Below are 23,212 nucleotides of genomic sequence, written 5' to 3'. Positions count from 1 at the left end.
GGCTTCCCAGTGTATGGAAACTTTTCCTCCTTCACAGCTCCCTCCCAGAGGTGCAGGTCCTGTCCCTATTCTTCTGTCTCTGTTTTTTCTTTTTTCTTTTGCCCTACCCAGGTACGTGGGGAGTTTCTTGCCTTTTGGGAAGTCTGAGATCTTCTGCCAGCATTCAGTAGGTGTTCCATAGGAGTTGTTCCACGTGTAGATGTATTTCTGTTCTATTTGTGGGGAGGAAGGTGATCTCCACTCTTACACTTCTGCCATCTTGAAGGTCTTTCCCTGTTTTTTATTTATGTTTTCTTTAAGAAAAACGTTTTAAAATATGTTTTTTATTTTTCTATCTTTATTTTACTTTTTTCTTGTTTTGTGTTTTTCTGGTTTTGTTTTTGTTCTTTGTTTTCTGTTTTTATTAGTTTTGTTTTTATTGTTTTCATTTTTGGGTTCAGTTGTTTGGTTGTTTTCTTGTTTTGGGGGGGTTTTTGGCCTTTTTTTTGCTTGTTTTTGTTTTTATCATTTGTCTTGGGTTTTGCTTGTCTGTTTCTCTTCTTTTCCTTTTTTTCTTTTTTTTTTTTTTTTTTTTTTTTTTGGCCATGCCATGCAACTTGCAGGGTCTTAGTTTCCCAGCCAGGGGTCAGGCCTCAGCCCCTAGGGTGGGAGCGCCAAGTCCAGGACTGCCAGAGAATACCCGGCCCCGGGAAATATTAATTGGCGTGAGCTCTCATGAGGTCTCCACCAGGATCTAAGATCTCACAACTGCCTGCAGGCTCCAGTGCTGGATGCCTCAGGCCAAACAACCACCAAGACAGGAACACAGCCCCACCCATCAGCAGACAGCCTGCTTAAAGTCGTACTAAGCTCACAGACACCCCAAAAAATACCCCCTGACGCAGCCCTGCCCATCAGAGGAACAAGACTCAGCTCCACCCACCAGAGCTCAGGCACCAGTTCCTCTCACGAGGAAGCCTACACAAGCCCCTGGACCAACCTCACCCACCAGAGGGCAGACACTAGAAACAAGAGGAGCTAAGACCCTGCAGCCTGTGGAAAGCAGACCACAAACACAGTAAGTTAGACAAAATGAGACGACAGAGAAGTATATTTCAGACAAAGGAGCAAGGTAAAAACCCACAGGACCAAATAAATGAAGAGGAAATAGGCAATCTACCTGAAAAAGAATTCAGAGTAATGATAGTAAAGATGATCCAAGATCTCAGAAATAGAGTGGAGGCAGAGATCGAGAAGATACAAGAAATATTTAACAAGGATCTAGAAAAGCTAAAGAACAAACAAACAGTGATGAAGAGCACAATAACTGAAATGAAAAACAGACTAGAAGGAATCAGTAGCAGAATAACTGAGGCAGAAGAACGGGTAAGTGAGCTGGAAGATAGAATAGTGGAAATAACTGCCACGGAGCAGAATAAAGAAAAAAGAATGAAAAGAAATGAGGACAGTCTCAGAGACCTCTGGGACAACATTAAACAAACAAACATTCAAATTATAGGTGTCCCAGAAGAAGAAGAGAAAGAGAGAGGGTCTGAGAAAATATTTGAAGAGATTATAGTTGAAAACTTCCCTAACATGGGAAAGGAAATAGTCACCCAAATCCAGGAAGCATGGAGAGTCCCAAACAGGATAAACCCAAGAAGAAACACGCCAAGACATATTATTCAAACTAACAAAAATTAAATACAAAGAAAAACTAAAAGCAACAAGGGAAAAGCAAAAAATAACGTACAAGGGAATCCCCATAAGGTTATCAGCTGATTTTTCAGCAGAAACTCTGCAGGCCAGAAGGGAGTAGCAGGATATATTTAAAGTGACGAAAGGGAAAAACCTACAACCAAGATGACGCCGCTACCCAGCAAGGATCTCATTCAGATTTGACAGAGAAATCAAAAGCTTTACAGACAAGCAAAAGCTACGAGAATTCAGCACCACCAAACCAGCTTTACAACAAATGCTAAAGGAACTTCTCTAGGCGGGAAACACAAGAGAAGAAAAAGACCTACAAAGACAAACCCAAAACAATTAAGAAAATGGCAACAGGAACGTATATATTGATAATTATGTAAATGGATTAAATGCTCCAACCGAAAGACACAGACTGGCTGAATGGATAAAAAAAACAAGACGCGTATATATGTTGTCTACAGGAGACCCACTTCAGACCTAGGGACACATACAGACTGAAAGTGAGGGGATGGAAAATGATATTCCATGCAAATGGAAATCAAAAGAAAGCTGGAGTAGCAATACTCATATCTGACAAAATATATTTTAAAATAAAGACTGTTACAAGAGACGAGGAAGGACACTCCACAGTAATCAAGGGATCAATCCAAGAAGATATAACAATTGTAAATATTAATGCACCCAACATAGGAGCACCTCAATACATAAGGCAAATGCTAACAGCCATAAAAGGCAAAATCGACAGTAACTCAGTAATAGTGGGGGACTTTAACACCCCACTTACACCATTGGACAGATCATCCAGACAGAAAGTTAATAAGGAAACACAAGCCTTAAATGACACAGTAGACCAATTAAGATAGACTTACTTGATATTTATAGCACATTCCATCCAAAAGCAGCAGAATACACATTCTTCTCAAGTGCACATGGGACATTCTCCAGGATCGATCACATCTTGGGTCACAAATCAAGCCTCAGTAAATTTAAGAAAACTGAAATTGTATCAAGCATCTTTTCTGACCAGAACACTGTGAGATTAGAAATCAGTTACAGGAAAAAGAAAAACTGTAAAAAACACAAACATGTGGATGCTAAACAACATGCTACTAAATAACCAATGGATCACTGAAGAAATCAAAGAGGAAATACAGAAACAAATGACAGTGAAAACATGATGACCCAAAACCTATGGAAGGCAGGAAAAGCAGTTCTAAGAGGGAAGTTTATAGCAATACAATACCACCTCAAGAAACAAGAAACATCTCAAATAAACAACCTAACCTTACACCTAAGGCAACTAGAGAAAGAAGAACAAACAAAACCCAAAAGTAGTAGAAGGAAAGAAATCATAAAGATCAGAACAGAAATAAATGAGATAGAAACAAACAAAACAATAGCAAGGATCAATGAAATTAAAAGCTGTTCTTTGAGAAGATAAACAAAATTGATAAACCGGTAGCCAGACTCATCAAGAAAGAAAGGGAGAGGACTCAAATCAATAAAATTAGAAGTGAAAAAGGAGAAGTTAAAACTGACACCACAGAAATACAAAGTATCATAAGAGAGTACTACAAGCAACTCTACGGCCAGTGAAATGGACAATCTGGAAGAAATGGACAAATTTTTAGAAAGGTACAACTTTCTAAGACTGAACCAGGAAAAAATAGAAAATATGAACAGACCAGTCACAAGTAATGAAATTGAAACTGTGATTAAAAAATCTTCCAACAAACAAAAGTCCAGGACCATATGGCTTCACAGGTGAATTCTATCAAACATTTAGAGAAGAGCTAACACCCATCCTTCTCAAACTCTTTCAACAATTGCAGAGGGAGGAACACTCCCAAGCTCATTCTATGAGGCCACCATCACCCTGATACCAAAACCAGACAAAGATATCACACACACAAAAAGAAAATCACAGACCATAATTTTCTGATGAACATAGAGGCAAAAATCCTCAACAAAATACTAGCAAACAGAATCCAACAACACATTAAAAGGATCATGCACCATGATCAAGTGGGATTTATCCAAGGGATACAGGATTCTTCAATATACACAAATCAATCAGTGTGATACATCATATTAGCAAACTGAAGAATAAAAACCATATGATCATCCCAATAGATACAGAAAAATCTTTTGCCAAAATTCAACACCCATTTATGATAAAAACTCTCCAGAAAGTGGGCATAAAGGGAACCTACCTCAGCATAATAAAGGCCATATATGACAAACCCACAGCAAACATCATTCTCAGTGGTGAAAAACTGAAAGTATTTCCTTTTAGATCAGGAACAAAACAAGGATGTCCACTCTTATTCAGTATAGTTTTGGAAGTCCTAGCCATGGCAATCAGGGGAGAAAAAGAAATAAAAGGATTACAGATTGGAAAAGAAGAAGTAAAACTGTCACTGTTTGCAGATGACATGATACTATACATAGAGAATCCTAAAGATGCCACCAGAAAACTACTAGAGCTAATCAGTGAATTTAGTAAAGTTGCAGGATACAAAATTAATGCACAGAAATCTCTTGCATTCCTCTACACTAATGATGAAAAATCTGAAAGAGAAATTAAGGAGACACTCCCATTTACCACTGCAACAAAAAGAATAAAATATCTAGGAATAAACCTACCTAGGGAGACAAAAGACCTGTATGCAGAAAACTATAAGACACTTATGAAAGAAATTAAAGATGATACCAACAGATGGAGAGATGTTCTTGGATTGGAAGGATCAATATTGTGAAAATGACTATACTACCCAAAGCAATCTACAGATTCAGTACAATCCCTATAAAATTACCAAGGGCATTTTTCACAGAATTAGAACAAAGAATTTTACAATTTGTATGGCAATACAAAAGACCCAGAATAGCCAAAGCAATCTTGAGAAAGAAAAATGGAGCTGGAGGAATCAGCCTCCCCAACTTCATACTACAAAGCTACAGTAATCAAGACAGTATGGAACTGGCACAAAAACAGAAGTATAGATCAGTGGAACAGGATAGAAAGTCCAGAGATAAACTCACACACTTATGGTCACCTAATCTATGACAAAGGAGGCCAGAATATACAATGAAGCAAAGACAGCCTCTTCAATAAGTGGTGCTGGGAAAACTGGACCGCTACATGTAAAAGAATGAAATTAGAACACTCCCTAACTCCATACACAAAAATAAACCCAAAATGGATTAAAGACCTAAATGTAAGGCCAGAAACTATAAAACTTTTAGAGGAAAACATAGGCAGAACACTCTGACATAAATCGCAGCAAGATCTTTCTTGACCCACCTCCTAGAGTAATGAAGATAAAAACAAATAAACAAATGGGACCTAATTAAACTTAAAAGCTTTTGCACAGCAAACGAAACTATGAACAAGACGAAAAGACAAGCCTCAGAATAGGAGAAGATATTTGCCAACGAACCAACTGACAGGGATTAATCTCCAAAATTTACAAACAACTAATGCAGCTCAATTTCAAAAACACAAACAACCCAATCAAAAAATGGGCAGAAGACCTAAATACACATTTCTCCAAAGAAGATATAGAGATGGCCCACAAACACATAAAAAGATGCTTGACATCACTAATTATTAGATGAAAAATGGTACAGATTAACTTATTTGTAAAGCAAATATAGATACACAGATGTAGAGAACAAACATATGGATACCAAGGGGGGAAGGGAGGGTGGGATGAATTGGGAGATTGGGACTGACATATATACACTACTATATATAAAATAGATAACTAATGAGAACCTACGCACAGGGAACTCTACTCAATGCTCTGTGGTGACCTAAATGGGAAGGAAATCCAAAAAAGAGGGGATAGATGTATGTGTATAGCTGACTCACTTTAGGGAAAATGAGTGATCTCACAATAGAGACCTCAGATGAATTAATCAAATGATTAAAGTGAACATCATCAGAAATGGGATGAATTGAAATCTGAATCAACTTACCAGCTGGATGATTTGAGTCAAGTTCCTTTACCCTTCGGAGCCTTAGTTTTCAACTGTAAAGTGAGGTAGTTGTGAGGCTCAAACAGCTACCAAATGGGTACAAACGTAAGCTTATTACTATTTTATCAGCACAGAGAATTCCACAGGGTGGGAGACATAGCTTTTGGATAATTCTGTAAACAATGTTCTTTTGAGCATTTTAAAGGTGAACCTGTTTTCAATCGAAGAATTTGTACTGCTTTGCATTTCATTTTGTGGCTCAATTTCACTAATTAAAATGCACAGCCACCATCCTGTATTGCATGCTGTTGTAGTAGTTCATTTTTAACTTTCCATAATTGGAGGCTGCTGTGTATCCAGTGAACACTCAATAAAATTAATTGAGGGTAATGATGATGAAGACAAGATCTATAGTGTCATCATTATTTCTCCCTACCACCCCCGCCCTGTAAGCTGGGGTTGTTTGCATTTAAAAGTTGTTGCTATGGAGTTGAGAGGATAGATTTGCTGAGAGCTTATGGTATATGATCCATAAAAGGCGGTCATGGTAGGTGTCTCACTAAGTAGAAAATGTCAAACTTGGTGTGGGCGGAACTGTTTGGCTCTTTTATTGAGCCGTAAGCAGTGTCTTTTGTCCAACCCTACTTGAATATCAAACCTATTTCTGTTGTGTGCCCAGACCTCCCTGCAGGTCTCTGACTAAGGGCTCAGCCCTGCCTTTGTTACTTAGGCCTTTTATTTCTTTCAGGAGAGTCAGTGGAATGAGCTTCTTGAAACTCTGCACAAACTTCCTATCCCTGACCCAGGAGTGTCTGTTCATCTCAGCGTGGTAAGTGGCAGCAGAATATTAGCAATCACTCAGAAACCTTTCCATTATTAACAGTAAGAAAGAGCCAAATGGGATTGTCTTCTGTCATCCGCACCTTCCCCACCTCCAAGTACTCTGAGACCTCAAGACAGGCCAGGGAGATGTATTTCTTTCTTTCTCTGGGATTGCATGAGAAATGGATCGCAAATGCCCCAGGCTCCTCTCTTCCTGGCTGTCATCCCATCACTAGCATCTCCTGAATGGCAGATGCTGGGCTTGGAATGGGATGGCTGACCCCTGCCTCCTCAACCCCTGTGGGGTTCCCTGCCTCATGCTTTGCCCCCTAGCACTGCTGTGTCTGCCCCTTCACTGAAGCCCATCCTGCCACCCCCGAACCTTCAACACCGCCTTTCCCCTGTTTACCAGGGTAACCCCCCCTTAGCTAAGGTTTTCATTTTTTGCCCCAAGCATCTTGTACACTTTGCAGTCCTTAGTCACAAAACACGTTGGAACAACCTGTTTTCCTATCTCCGCCACTGGACCGTACGCCCTCAAGGACAGGGATAGAGACTGTCTAGCACAGTTCCTGGCCAGATCGTTTCCTTGAACTCTTTTATGTACATGCTATGTGGTCTGTAGTGTGCCAGGGTGGAAAAGCCTCTGAATTACAAATTGGGAGATTTCAATCCCCAAGTCATAGTTTTGCCAATGACCTGAGTGATCTTAATCAAAACCTTTAACTTCGTAGGTCTCAATTTCCTCATCTGTCAGATAAGGCATCAGATAAGGAGAGCTTTTCCATATTTCAGTTACTGCAATTCTCTGGGTCAAACCCTTGTCACCACCTTCATCAGAATTCTCAGATGGATCCCCTTTGACCAGCTATTGATTATCCAGGGGCTATTTCCCCCATGTTGTGGGGTCTGAATGTTTAAGAAGTTTTGTCTTTCAGCTTCAGTAGAACCAGGTACAGTGTTGGTATTCAGTGGTAATTAACTTGGTATTTTCCCTCTTAAAGAAAATGAACATACAGGTTTTTTTTTTTTCATGATGATCACATTGAAAGCAATATTACTGCCAATAACTAATAATAGATCTGCTATATACTAAGTTCCTAATTTATGCCAAGTATGCATCTCTGATGTTCAAAACAACTCTACAAATAGATATTAGCATTCTCATTTCATAGATGAGGCTTAGAGAGAAAAAGATTCTTGCCCATCCAAGGTCGTGTGGTTAATAAGTGAGATCGGGGCTTTTAAACCCAGGGCTGACTTCCAAGCCTATGTTCTTTCCACTAGGCCATGAGTGTTGAAAGAAAGGGAGGAAAGAAGGAACTGGTAGAGGTTTTTGCTCATTTTAATGGAGCATAGGAAGGAAAGAAACCTTTTTCCAGAAATTTGTGTAAGGAAGAGTGTCTGGAAAAGATGAAGAAATGAGCTTTAAACCTGCCCCAGTCACTGCCGCATAGCGAAGCAACTTTGCCTTTGTCTCTGTCCCTTTTCCTAAGCAGCTTGATCTCACCGTTTCAGTCTGTAATGACATCTGACAGGTAGCTGGGGAGTAGCCTGGGTGGGTCACCAGCTACTGGGGAGGAAGGGCCTCTCCTTCCTTTGAGTGGCTGCCAGGCCTCAAGGACAAGCCATCGCAGGGGCAGGAAGAACTGTTGCGGGGGGTGGGGGGTGCAGCTGTTTCATGCCAGTGGTTTCTAGGAATGTTTCTGACCTCCTCTGGTCCCAGCATTTCATGGGCGATGGAGCAAGACAGAATCTCAAAGGACAGCCTGGGGAGTACTTGGTTTTGGAATTGCGTAGGCTCACTATTTACAATCTGTTGCATTTGTAAAGACAGATATTTTCTTCTTTCCTCTTCACAAGGAATTCCTCTCTCCATGTTGCATTTCTGAAGGGTTAGTCTCAACTGTATTATAGAGCCTGAAAAATTGATAAAATGGCAGTCTTGGACTTTCTGTCTTTAGTCACAAGAGAATGTTTCTGTGTGTCTTCTATAGGTGATTGAGAAAAATAGGAATATAAACTAACAGTTGAGAGAGTAATAATAATTTACTATTAAAATACCATTTATGGAACGCTAGGCACTTCACATATATAACATTTATTCTTCACAACAGTTCTGAAGTAGATATTACAATTCCCATTTACAGGTTTAAAAACTGAGGTTCTGAGCTATTAAGTGGCCTAAGATCACATAACGATTAAGTGGCTAACTCTGTGGTCCCTGTCCTTTCTCCCTCACTGTGCCGATCCTTATTCTGTGACTCCATCACCATGTGCGCTGCCATTACTGAACATTTCCTGGGACTCCCTTCGAGCCATTTGGTATAGAATTTGGTATCTCATGGCATCAAATTTAACCTTGTATTTTGCTTTTATTATTTTAATCCTCATTGTTGACTTGAATTAATTAACTAGTTTCCAATTAGTTTCCCATAACTGATACGCTACATAATCTCTGTCGTAATACTTCATAGATAATGTTTTGGCACTAACCCACAGATTTTGGAATAGCGCACTGCAGGGAATGTTTTTTAAGTTATCTTTTAATTTTTTTTCTCTTTTTACTTTTCAGTTTATTAGTTTAATTCAAATGGCTTTAGGTATAATTTGCTCATTAAAAAGCACAGATATAACAGTCTGTTATCGTGGAAAGAGCATAGCTCTAGTTATGCAGACCTGATTTCAATCCTAGTTCTGTCACCTACTAGCTGTATGACCTTAAGTCACTTTACCTCTCTAAGCCTTAATTTACCCATTTGTAATATGGAGATAATATCTATCTTAAATTTTGGTATGGAAATTAGAGATACTATTTATAAAGTACCTGGTATAAAGCCTTCCATGCAGCAGGTGTTCATAAATATCTGCTGAATATTAGACAAATAGCTTATACTGTTATTGTTGCTATTTTCGTTATCGCAATTGTCCCCCAGGCCTTTCATTTCAGGAAGCCTGTACAACTCATTTTTCCAGAGACCTACTTATTTTGCAATTATCCAAGAATGGGGAGTGGGAAGAACTTCCTGAAATGTCACTTGGGGGTCTAGGTTTGAACTTTGGCCATGGCTAAGCTGACTTTCTCTGTATGTGACCTTTCCTGGCCTTTGCACAATCCCTTCTTTAATTGGCCATCACCAGGCTCTTTCCATTCCTGCTTGCCATTGTTCTCTGAGTCTTTAGTAGCACGGAGGAGGTGTCATCAGTTCAGCCTGTTTTCATTTAACTCAGAGACACATGCTTGTTACAAACATGGAGATGCCTCCTTGAAAGTTCTCTGAGCAGGTGAGGTTTTCAACTCCACTGAGTCTCCAGCTCCCTTCACTGGAATTTGCACGGGAAGTCAGGAGGCTTATTTGCAGAGCATGCATAGTGGAGAGACTTTCTCCACTGTTAGCCATCTGCAGTGTCTCAGTGCAGCAGTCCTTTCCCTGGAGCTGTCCTTCACATCCCTTGGGCCTTCGGGGCAGATTTGGCCCGCAGCTTGTAGATGGATATAATCTCAGATGCTGAAATGAAATGGCAGGTTTGGTTGGTAAAGACCATTCCTGAGTGAACCTAGTGATATTTGGCCCCTAGAGTCCACTTGCCTCACTGAACAATAAATTATGAAGTCTGCAGCTTTCATGTGTTCAGAAACCTGCAAACATCGTAAAAGAATTTAGCCTTTAACTTCTTTGAGCTGTTCGTTTGTATCTCACAGAAGTTCCTCTCTCATAGAAAAGAACTCCATCTACCAAACCAATGATTTAATGCATCTGGCTTTAATCCAACATTATCCTAAGGAAATATTCCATAGACTATTCTCTGTGAGTGAAACTCTGTTTCTTCATCTGAGTGAGGAATAATCTTCAGATCATTTACCTGGTTTCTGAATAATGTGCTTGTTGCATACTTTTGCAGAAATAAATAGCTTTTGTTTTTCTTTTCCAGCATTCTTATTTTACTGTGCCTGACACCAGAGAACTTCCCAGCATCCCTGAGAATGTGAGTACTTGGGCAGGGGTGGATTAAATTTTTATTCCTCTTTGTTTTTTTACTAATTTTGAAAGAAAATAAAAGGATATATTTTCCCATTATAAAAATAATGTATTATGAAAGTAAAACCAAATAGAGAATATTTTTAAAATATAGAAAGTATAAAGACAAGGAAAGATCATTATTCATACTTCTCAAAGGTAATCAATCACCTATTAACATGTTGATGTCTCATTGTAGTCTTTTTAGAATGTATTATTTACATAGTTAGAATCACCTATTACATAAGCATTTTGCCATTTCATTCACAATCATTTTTGTTGGCTGCATAATATTCAATTTGCTATGTAGCTTACTTAGCTATTTCCTCGCTGTTGTGAATTTAGGGGTTTTTAGTTTTTGCTGTTGTAAATAAAATGCTTCTATGTAAAGAACTTCCTATATAAAGATTTCTTTATTAGGGTAGATATACTCAAGTAGAATTATGCTCCTGCTACATTTCTATATTGACTTTTAAGAAAGTAAATATATTTGTGGGTAGAAGTGTGAGGACCCCCATCCCCACCTCTTAAAGACTTAGCAGTGAACTTGAGTCTGAGGGAGCAGAGGGTAATATTTGCCCTCTGAACAAGCCGAACGACGTATCTAGCCTAGGCTTAAGACGTATTTTCAAAATGTTTTACTCGGATTGTAAATAGTACTATGTAGAATTAAATATAGAATCACCACCACTAAGGCGCTTGGTTGCTTTTTAAATTGTGGCAAAATGTACATAATGTAACATTTACTGTTTTAACCATCTTTAAGTATATATTTCATTGGTAAACACATTCACATTGTTGTGCAACTGTCACCAACATCCATCTCCAGCATTTTTTCATCTTTCCCAACTGAAACTCTGTACCCATTAAATAACCCTTTAAACAACAACTCATTTCCCTACTCCTCCCATCAGCTGGCAACCACTATTCTTTCTGTCTCTATGAATTTGATTACTCTAGGCGCCTCATTTAAGTAGAATCATACAATATTTGTCCTTTTGTGTTTGGTGTATTTCACTTAGCATAATGCCTTTGTGGTTCATCCATGTTGTAGCATGTGTCAGAATTTCCTTCTTTTTTAAGGCTGAATAATATTTCATTATATATACGTAACATACTACATTTCACTTATCTGTCGATGGACGCTTGGGTTGCTTCCACCTTTAGGCTATTGTGAATAATGCTGCTTTGAACTTTGGTGTACAGATTGAACTTTGTGTTCCATCCTTTTGATTCTTTTGGGTATGTACTTGATTACTTTTTTAAAGTACTGGAATAAGTCAGGTAATCACATTTAATTAATGAAGTTAGGCTATAGTGTTGTGATTAGATAACAGACTTAATAAACCGGGATTGTCGAAGATATTCACAAAGTTTACTATCTGTGTGATTAGGCTCTGGTGGAAAATATTGCTTTTTTTGTTGTTTGACATTAAGTAATAAAAAAATCCAGACCACAGTTACCATTTTAACAATAGCTAATGTTCATTGAGTACTAGTGCTTGTCAAATAATGTATTCAGTGCTTTACCTGTATTTTCTCATTTACCTCTCTTAATAAGCTTAGGTAGTCAGTACCCTAATTATTATTTTATATAAGGAAACAGAGGTCCTGAAAACTTAAGTAACATATTCAAGGTCCTACAGCACAGAAATGGTAGAACTGGAATTCAAACATTGATCTTTCTGATACTAGAAACTGAGTTCTCATATATTGTGCTACACTTTGAGCCCATAATTTTACCTTTCATCTCTCAAAAAATGCCGTTGAAATGATAAGAGAACTATAAAATTAAGGAGAAAAACGTCCACGTAATGGCAGAAGGAGCCACCACGAGCTAGAAAATTTGAGGAATTTCTGCAACGTAAAGGAGATGGTTATTGAGCAGTCAGTAAGGTGTAGACAATGAAGGAACCCAAAAAGAACTGGAAAAGTCCTGCAGAAAGAGCAGAAGCCAGGGGTGTGACATGGAACATTTATAAAAATTGATTATGTGCTAGATTGCACTGAAGAATTCAAAATAGGAAAACTCAAACTCTTACAGTCCACTGTCTTTTATTACAATGAAATAAACCTAGAAATTAATGATGAATAAAGATTTTTAAAATATTCATCTACTTGAAGGAGTGGTTGGGTCAAAGAAGATAAAACATTGAAATTGGATATTATTTAGATATTGATGACAGTGAGAACACTGAACAACAAAAACCTAACAGATGTGGCCAAAACTACTCTTGTGAAAAGTCATAGCTTTGGATGCTTTCATTATAAATAATAAATTTAGAAAATCATGAACTTGACTTGCAGTTCAAGAAGCCAGAAGAAGAATAGTAATAAAAAAAACCCAAACTAGAAGAATAAGTTACAATTTAATTAGTTAGAAAATATTGTTAAAGTAAAACTGAAAAATAGACTTTTTAAAAACTAAATTTCTAAAAAGAACAAAATAATCTTAGACGTATCCAATAAATTTGAAAATTGGGATAATATAAAATTTTCTAGAAAAATGTAACTGATCAAAGTCACCCTAAGAAATAGGAAATATGAGTATAGAATCATAACTTGGAAAGATTAATGAAGTTCTATTGACCTTCTCCATCCCTCGCTGCTGTGAATGTGTCAGGTTTAGGTGGTTATATAGGCATGGTAAGGAACAGATATTATTACTGTTTAAACTGTTCCAAGTCATAGGAATGGTATGTATATATGTGTATTATAAGAAGCAAAAGAAAAATCATTGTAATCCCTGAGAAAGTCACGTTCTGAGTTTTTCTTTTCTTCATTTCTGTGATAGTAGTGGTTTTCAAATTGTTCTGCCTGGAGCCCTGCCTGAGGTTCTTTGGGACATGGGAAGGACTGAGGGAGCTAAATGGCTGACCCACCAGGGCATGGATGCTTCTGCTTTATTCAGAGCAGGTTCATTTCTATCTACTTAAATTGGGAATTCGGTAATATTTTGTTTGAGATAAAAGGGTTCTTTTGATTTTTTTTTTTTTTTAAAGCTTGGAAGCTACATTTTAAAAAACACAATGGGGGGGATCATATCAATTATATACCTTTATACCTGCTTTTTCTATGACAATGTATTATGAACATTTACCTGTGTTATGAAAAATTCTTTACAAATATCTTTGTTGTAAAAAAATTAAACAATTCAGAAGTACATATTAAAAAAAGTGAAAGGTCCCACATTACCACCATCCCAGCCCCACCATCCCTCCCCCACCCCTAATCCCATTCTCCATCCAGAGTTTGATGAGTGTCATTTCAGACCTTTCTCTATGAATTTACATGTTAAATGTATGAATCCCTGTGTGTTGTAGACATTTTTTAGACGTAAAACAGTACTATTCATACTGTTTTGCAACTCATTTTTTTAATGTACTCTCAAAACTGTTCATATCTTTCATCTATGTTAAGTGATATTTTTATTTAATGGTATTTTATTCTTATGAAAGTAATACATATTAATGGCTTTAAAAAACATGTAATATCACATAATTGTTGATGAAATTTCCAAATTTTCCTTTATTTCCATTCCCCAGAGGCAGCTACCTTCAAGTTTTTAGCAGTTGTAGTATTTCTCTCCATATTTTTAACTGACATGCTCATATTGCTGTTCTTAATTTTCCTGTTTCAGATAACAGTTATTGATTATCTCATGGAAGATGAATTTAGGTCTTTTATTACTTCTGATCCCCTCTCCCGCAGAAACACACATATACATAAAGTATCTTTTTCTCACTCTCGTTTCCCCTCCCCCATCCTTTCTCTGTCTTCAGGAAAAAATTTAAATCAAAAGTTTACATTTCTTATGCTTATCTTATTCCTTTATTTTGGTGAAACATTTTCCAGTAGTTTCCTGACAGTGTTGGAGGCAGCATGTTTAGACCTTGCATGACTGCAAATGATTTTATTCTACTCTGATAGGGTTGGGAATTACCTTCAGAGCTTTGAAGACATAGCTCCATTGACTTCTAGATTTCATGTTGAAGCTTAGAAGTCTTGATCCATTCTGATTGCTGGGGGTTTTTTTTTTGTTTTTTAATTTTGGGTGGGGTTTTTTTGGATCCTTTATTTGTCTCTAGTATCTTGAAATTGTACAGTGATTTGCCTTGCTCTGGGTCCATTTTCATCTACTGTGCTGGACATTTGGTGGACCCATACAGTCTGAAAATTCATGTCCTTTAGAGCTGGGAAATGTTCTCACATTATTTCTTTGAAAAAATTCTTCTTTATTTTTTTCTCTTTGCTTTCTCTGGGGTCTCTATGGTGGCATGTTAAGCTTCCTAGTGTTGATCCTTTAATTTTCATAACTTTTCTATTTTCCATCTCTCTTTTGGTCTTCTTTCTACTTTCTTCAACTAATCTTTCCACCCTTTTGAATTCTTCTGCCATCATTGTTAATATCCAAGAGCTTTTTGCTGTTGTACAATAGATTACTCATTTTTTAACGGCATCTTGTTTCATGGGTGCAACATTTCTTATTTCTTTGACACTGTTATTCATAAATTTAAAAAATTGTTCTTCTCTATGCATTGTTTTCTTCCTTAGCGGTCCTCTCTTCTGTTTGTTTTGTTCTGTATCTTTGATTGTAGAGGCCTTTCCTCAAATAGCTGCCCAGTCCTATCTGCCCAGTCTAATTGAAAGCTCTGTGTTCATGAATGGGGCTTGTTACCTGGTGGGCTTTACTGTAGATCATGGCTTAGAGGCCTGGCTACTGGGGAGGAGGGGAGGATTTTAAACGTCAGTATCAGAATCTTTTCTTTTGGACTAGTCAGTTTTCTCTTGCCAGTGAGTGTAAGCTTTATAACACGTGTTCTGGAAGCTGAGTGGGGTGGTAAGTAAGTTATAGGATATGAACATTTAGCATGTATACTTTAAGCTCCCCTCCCATTTTTTATTTAATTCTTTATCCCCTGTCCTCAGCTGTACCCAGTGTTCCCAAACCTTTCTGGTTACTAGAAAGTAAACAGTTTTTCCTCAGGAGGGGTGCCAAAAGGCCAGTTGACTAGCTGAGTGAGCTGGGAGAGGAGAATCTTGGGATCGAATTACTTGGGATCGAGAATCTTGGGATCGAATTTTTATTGGCACCCTTCCCCTAGCCTTTAGAGGTGCTTGGTTTCTCCAGTTCCTGAACTTTTTTGGAGTTCTGTGGTGTGAGTTGGGTTGGATGCTTGCTGCCCTGTGCCCTGGGCCCAGCCTTTTCTGGGCTGCCAAGTCAGTCTTCTTTAGTTTCTCAACTAAAGTTTCGGTTGACACTCTTGACACCTTGGACCAGATCATTCTTTGTTGTGCAGGATTGTTTTGTATGTTGTGGGATGTTTAACAGCATCCCTGGGCTCTCTCTACCCACTGTAAGATGGTACCTTCCCCCCCCTCCACCCCGCTGTGACAACCAAAAATGTCTTCAGACATTGCCAGAACTCCACTGGGGCGAATGACCCAGGTTGAGAACCATTTCTTTAGTAACATCTGGCTTCCAAAAAATTTGACATCTCTCTTCCATTACTATCTTTTCTCCTGTTCTTTGAGGTTTACATCTTTTAAAATTATTTCGTTGTGACTTTTCCTGGCAGGGGGTGGTGAGGATTGCATGGTATCAGGAGAGAGAAAAGGCAAATACATGTGTTTAATCCACCATATTTTATTGGAAATCCTCACATATTTTAACTATGTTTCACCTACTAACAGACATTTAGATTGTCTCTAATGTTTTTCTATTTATAATAATGTTATAATAACAATTATTGCCTAGGTTAAGTTCATCTTTCTATTTTTTAATTTTAAGGACTGAGAATTACTCAAGAACTTTAAGGTACCTGAAAGTCCCGACAGCTTCTCAATTTTCAAAACCACAATTACTGAGATTAGAAATAGTGTAGGAAAAAAATTTTATCTTCTTCATAACCCCACCTCCAATTCCTGTTTGCACTGTATGCTACCTCCCCTGCCCCCGCCATTTAAAAAAATTTGCATTCCCTCTGCTGGTTTTGCCACTAATGAACCAATTCCCTGTGTATGACCCATTGTCCCCTAAATCTTCCTTTGCAGACCAGTAAAAGGCTGGCCTTGTTTGTTTCTAAGTGAGAATAATAAAAACAATCTGCCAGACTCCTAACATACATGGTTCCATTTAAATCCTTACAGCTATTCTGTGAGAGGTAGACGTGAGCCTCATTTTACATGTGGGGACCCAGGGCTCACAGGCCTGAGGTTATAGCCCAAGGTCTGCTTCCAAATGGGGTGTAGTGACCCAGGTTTGTAAGGAACCAAAACATTTTGTTTCCATTATACCCCCCTGCCTCCCTACAGTTGACTTTTGATATTCATGAGGAATGGAAAAAGGAAAAGAAATGATTTTTCATATTTCAATTATGAAATGAAGCAGGAAAGCTTTTCCTCTAAGGAGAATCTGAACTTTTGTAGGACCAATTTGTGTGATTTTTGACATAGAATCACTATTGAGCTCTAGCCATGTTGAAATTTGCATTTTAATCTCTTGGCAGTTTTTCAAGGATTAATTTTAAATGACTAAATTGCTGCATTGCAAATTGAAACAAGCAATAACGAAGGGGTTGTTAATATGATATAGTCTGCTGTAGTGGAAAGAACATGAGTTTCGGAGACAGCCAGACCCTGGGCTCCACCACTCTGGGACCTTGGGATACTTACTTATAGTCTCAAGCCTCCTTATCTAATAAAGGAAAGTGGGAGGAACAAGTGAACTATTACATGTAAAGTTCCAAGTTCAATGCCTGGTGCAACAGAGATACTGCTTTTGATGGTCCTTTCTTTCCCTTTGTGCTTCAGCTTTCCTAAAATTCTAGTCTTAACCTCTCTTGAGTTGTGGCCAAGGGCTAGGGAGCATTACTTCTTGGAGCTTATCTTTTCTTGGTTTTTGCTGACATTTTTGGTTGTGAAGAGCAACACTTTTCATGGAGTGTATGTTTGGCCACAAAAGTCTCTTAGCAGCCACCATTGACTGGAAATGGTACAGGAAATAGAGTCCAGGACTCTAGTGCCTGTCATGTGGGAGATGTTGTGTACACATTTATTGATTATCTCCTCTTAGGGACTTCTGAACTAAGAGAATAAGCAAAGAAAAGGGTAAAAGGACTTTGGGATATGGAACTTGATTCTGTCAGCGGATAATTATATTCTTCTGGACAGCTTCAGAGAAGGGTTAATGTGAGAGAGAGAAAGGAGGTAGTATTGATTGAACACCCACCGTGGATCAGATCAGGTACTGTTTGTTATATCATGAAATCTTCACAGCAGCCTTACAGTATGGTTGTTATCCGTGCTCTGAAGAGGAGATAGAGCCCAGAGACGTGAAGTAACTTACCCCTAGCCACCCAGCCAGTAAACGCTAAACCAGCAGTCACACTCAGGTCAGTCTGATTCCAGCACCGAGATGCTGCTGGGTCCTGGGCCTCTGCTCCTTGGCTCCCAGTACCTTCCTAAGAAATCACTCATCCTAAGTGTAAATTACATAATTAATTGTGTGACTGTTTTTATCAGTTCTCCTTCCATAAGGATAAGGATCAGAATTTTTTCATCACTGCATCTCTGTAATTAGCACTGTACCTAGAACAGAGTAGATATTCAGTATTTATGGAATGACTGAATGATTGAATGAATGAATGAATGAATTAGCAATGCAGTCACTCTCAGGAGAAGGAAAAATAACAGTTCCTTTCACTTGGCTTTTGGGCCAGTGAGTCTGCAAGATGTTAATGAAAAGCAAATGGAGAAAATTAAGTCTTGCCACTTTCAGATCCCTGTTGAACTTAATTCTCATTATTTCTACAATTTCTGTGTAAAAATATTTTCTTCTTTTTCACTGAAAAACTATCATCACTATATAATTGCTCTTCAGGGTTTTTTCTGTCTATCAAGATAACACATGTAGGAGTGAATTTTATACAGGCAATAATTAAATGAGCATAAATCTTTATAAATTTAAACAGTTGACCTGCATTTAAAAAAAAGTCACAGATCATGAACAGATATGTATTCATAATTACATTGTAAACTGGCTCTATAAGGGATTTTTTTAGTGGCCAGGGTTTGGAGTTTACTTTTGATTAATGGATAATAATATAGACCTTCTTTTAGAATATTAAACAAACCTGTCTTAATTATCTGGCCTGTGTCATACCAAGTGGTTAATGATGCGAGGAAAGCATTTAGAATGGACAGTTACATATAACATTGCCCAGACTCCACTTTGTCAGAAGATGCACCATGATATAGAAAAGATTTATGAACTCATCGTGACTTTCAAAAATAAACAAAGTTGAAGTGGTAGTAGAAGACCTATTATCAAGTACTGAGATTATAGAGAATTCCATTGTTGCTGTTAAGAGTTGTCAGGTAATTGTTTATTCTAATGGTTTTTCCATTCATACAGAGGGATAAAAGTTGACCTCCGGGTAAACTCTGCTTTCTTTCCTATAAGATACTTCTCTGATTTGATTGCTTATGTGAGTTTGTGGGATTCTTTCTCAAACAGATTATTTTAGAATCCAAATTTATAATTCCTTTTTAGGAATCCTACACAACTAAAATAACCTAAATTCTTATTTAAAAAAATTAATTGAGGATTTTAAAGGTTTACATTATGGTAAAATAATCTGAGCAAGAGTTATTTCAGGAAATAAGGCCCATGGACAAAACCAGCCTCTTGCCTTAGAAACCTCCTCCAGACACGGTACAGTAAGTCTTTATCATCTATACTGTGTATAAAGCTGAGAGTGACAAAGACTAATAAAATGACAGACCGTGGGGCGGACTAGCATCTGTTTCGAAGGCTCCAAGGAGTACCCAGCTTAGAGTCAGTTCTTTAGTTTGGGGATTATCTCATTTCCCTAAGGTACTGAACCTAAGACCCTTTTTCTCTGAGCCCCACTGTATCCCCTCCCATCCGAGGCCCATTCCACCTCCCATCACCACCCCCACCCCCACCTGCTTCCTCACCCGGGGCGTGGATCGCAGTGAGCCTGAAGTCCCCAGCCACCTGGATCGGCACAGGAGCCAGCAGGGACAACTAGAAGGGAGCAGCCATTATGTGGCTTTTCCTGGGGGAAATGGGGTTTTGCCAAGTGTCTTCCTTTCTTCTTTGTCTGGATTTAGAGCCACAGAGAGTTAGAGCTGGAAGTGTTCTTCCCCGCTGTTGCTTTGTAGAAATGAAAAGCCTGGAGAGCCATGTACGTGCCTCTTCTGAAGCTCAACTTCCGGGCTGCTCTTTGTCTGTTAACCAGAGACCTTCCTCGGACTTGAGCCCTGTTCGGCCTGGGAAGTGGTCAGCTTTGTGTCCCTGCTACCCAGCCCTACAGAGTGGGCCCAAATAATAATTACTAGGCGTATAGGAGGATGCTCGGAGGCACATAACTATATGTAACTGAAAATATGCTTAAACTCCATGAATAGGAAAGGAATGTTCTTCCTTAAGCCTAAAAACTTACTAGCACTGAGAAAACAGCCCTTTGGAGCATGGACACTGGGAAGTAGTCTGTCTAAGCAAGGTTTTCCTTTTTAGCAGGTGAGTCAGTCACATGGAGGAGTAATTGCCAGGGAATAAAGGGGGTGGTTATTTAGGCTTAGCCATGATGGCATTATAACCCAGGACACTAGGCCTAAGACTAGGTGGACAGCAATGCCATGTTTGACAGGATTGATGGTTCTTTAGAAGAAGGATTGATCCTTCATTAAAAGACTGGACTCTCCCTTTAAAAAAAAACTTGTTGGGCAAGTGGACAGATGTGGAGCACAGGAACCTGGAAGTCTGGGCCTTGTCCCAGATCCTTCCTACCCTCTTTCAAAGTCTGACCCATTGTCAAGTCCTGTGATTCCACTTTACAGAGATCTGTGACATTCATATTCAAAGCTTTTATCTGAATAGCTTGTAATCATTCTTTCCCCGAATGTGGCAGTAGCCTGTTAGCTGCTTGCCCTGCCTCCTGCTTGCCCTCCATTGTGCATCCTCTACAGGACCTCTAGGAAGATCTTTCTGCAGCACAGATAGGACCATCCTGATTCTTCAGCAGCTCCCTGTTACCTGTGGAGAAAGTCTAGGCTCCCACAGGATCTGAACCCAGCTCCCCTGCCCCAGCACACTCCCTGCCCTGCACCCTGCCCTTCACTCCACTGACCTGCATAGAGCTGCTCTCTCCCCTTTGCCTCTGGCTGGGACACGCTTCTCCCCCTGTCCCCTAAGTGAACCCCTTGTTGGGAGGCCCAGAGAAGTATCTTCTCCTCTGTCAAGTCTTCCCCAGCCTTCCCCCCATATCCATCTGGCAGAGTTGAATCTTCCCTTCTCAGCCAGCCCTGGCGTGTGTCTAGCCTGGATCACAGTTCTTGGCATATGAGGTTTCTGGGTCTAACGCTGCTCCTAGAAAATGGGGATCATGTTTAGTTAATCTCTGCAGGCCTAGCTCCCAGGGTGGTACTAAGCACTTAGTAGGAGTCAAACACGTGTTTGTTGACTGGCTGATTATAGGATACAGAAATGGAAGATTAAAGACTTAGTTCCACTGAAGCCAAGTGCTGGGAGAAAGTGGCATACCTGTGTTTTTTATAAATATAAGCTCACACAATATGTTCTGGCTACAGTCTTAACTTAGGACAACTTGCCATGGAAGCCTTCTCTTCTTATTCCTCGTTCCCTATACTGTGTTCTTGCCTATCTGAGAAATATGATTGACCTGGCTGTGAAATGGACACCTGCCTCTGTGTACAGTTCTCCCTGTCCCCCTGCCCCAGCTACCTGAAGAACAAACCACCTATTTCTTTACATTTTAAATGAATGTAGGGACTTCCCTGGTGGCGCAGTGGTTAAGACTCCGCACTCCCAATGCAGGGGGCCCGGGTTCGATCCCTGGTCCGGGAACTAGATCCCATATGCATGCTGCAACTAAGGAGCCTGCCTGCTGCAACTAAGACCCAACACAACCAAATAAATAAATAAATAAACAAACAAACAAAAATGAATGTAGCCACTGATACCTTTAAAAGCTCCCCTGGGCTTCCCTGGTGGCACAGTGGTTAAGAATCTGCCTGCCAATGCAGGGGACACGGGTTTGAGCCCTGGTCTGGGAAGATCCCACATGCCGCGGAGCAACTAGGCCCGTGAGCCACAATTACTGAGCCTGCGCGTCTGGAGCCTGTGCTCTGCAACAAGAGAGGCCGCGATAGTGAGAGGCCCGCGCATCGCGATGAAGAGTGGCCCCCGCTTGCCGCAACTAGAGAAAGCCCTCGCACAGAAACGAAGACCCAACACAGCCAAAAATAAATAAATAAATAAATAAATAAATTTAAAAAGCTCCCCCTCCTCCAGCTACCTTACCTGACTTTGTGAGTCTCCAATGTCAGTTCTTTTCCTGTGGGCCCCTCATCATTACTAAGTAATTGATCACTTCATCCAACTCAGACCCAGGTTTTCTGAAGTCAAGCGGTCCATTCTTCCTAACATACCACGTTGTCCCCCCTTCGAGGCCCTCGTGTTTCTCTTATACCACCCTGCTCACGCCTGAGCTAATGAGCAGTAGTCTTCAGTCAGTTGCTTTCTCCACTCATTGATTCTCTCTTTCATCAAACTGCTAAGATGATGGGATACATCATTTTACCCAAAGGAATCTCAGTCTGGTGGCAAAAACATACTTGTAACTGAGTGATTATAAGATAGAGACAAATTGTCATGGAAGCACAAAGGGCAGCTTGACAAATGAGGAGTTGAGGAAGCCTTTCAGGAGAAGGTGACATTTGAGCTGAGTCATGAAAAGTAAATGGGTGTCCTCAAGGAAGAGAAGAGCCTTCTAGGCAGAGGAAACAGAGGAAGTAAAGGCCTGGCGGTATGAAAAGCATGGCAGGTCTGAGAAATTGAGGGTGGTTGTAGCTTAAGCCACCGGATTCTTAAAGGCAGGGGGAAGGAGGCCCCTCTCTCTGAGGGGTTTTCTTCTGAGATAAGGCTTGATGGGAGCTGCAAGGGCTCCCTCCAGGTGTTCCCAAGGTCCATTCTGCCCCACAGGTGCTCCTATGGCTGATCGAGGTTCCCAGTCCATTCCCACCCACTCCCACTGCCTAGGCGGGTGGCGTCCCAGAAGGAAAGAGGCAGGGAGGAAGCAGATAAGAAAGACAGCTTCTGTTTAGACACAAATATCTTGGTAATCAGCACAGATGGGATGAGAAATACCAAAAAAAGTACATGACAGTTTAGAGAGAATTTGGTTAAATGTTACATATTTTTAACATACCTGTGTAGAGTTTTTGGACCAAGCACCTGAATCCTTCAGAACCTGGTTGGCCTGGGGGTTATGCCTCAACCAAGTGGTGTTTTTATTTCAGAAATGTTCCCTTCCCCATCCACAAAAGTATCCTTGTGATTTTTTTTTCTCCCACCAAAATAAGGCGCAGGATTTGTCTCTGACGCTGTGTCTCCCTATTTGGACGGCAAGCTGTGTAACATATTTCTACCCAGCGTGAAGCTTCTTGGCAGACTCTTGAGGCCACGTTTTGGTGGCTTCAGAGTTATCTTTGGATCTGTCAAAAGTGCTAATGGGCTTTCTGGCCTTCTTTAAGCTCCTCATTTCTATTTTCTTTTTACTTCCATCCTCTCCTAAAAGAAAAATTCATGTAATTCATCAGCAGTTAAGCATTTTACTGAAATGCTCAGCTGAGGGCCTTGTATTTTTGTTTGC

At 39.6% G+C, this 23,212-nt stretch overlaps 1 protein-coding gene across 11 annotated transcripts in view; it reads left to right on the top strand.

Annotated features, from left to right (window-relative positions):
• Positions 1-23,212, top strand: part of DENND1A (DENN domain containing 1A) — a 531,128-nt gene that overhangs the window by 266,611 nt on the left and 241,305 nt on the right. For all 11 annotated transcript variants that reach the window (XM_082403252.1, XM_082403251.1, XM_082403250.1 and 8 more), the window contains 2 exons: positions 6,419-6,499; positions 10,426-10,479. In XM_082403252.1, coding sequence (XP_082259378.1) covers positions 6,419-6,499; positions 10,426-10,479 — 135 coding nt within the window. The remainder of the gene's footprint in view (positions 1-6,418; positions 6,500-10,425; positions 10,480-23,212) is intronic.

The sequence above is a fragment of the Balaenoptera borealis genome, assembly GCF_965194805.1.
Source record: "Balaenoptera borealis genome assembly, chromosome: 8".
In the NCBI taxonomy this organism is placed as follows: Eukaryota; Metazoa; Chordata; class Mammalia; order Artiodactyla; family Balaenopteridae; genus Balaenoptera; species Balaenoptera borealis.
Note: the sequence above shows the minus strand (reverse complement) of the source record. Positions and strands in the feature narration are given on the sequence as shown.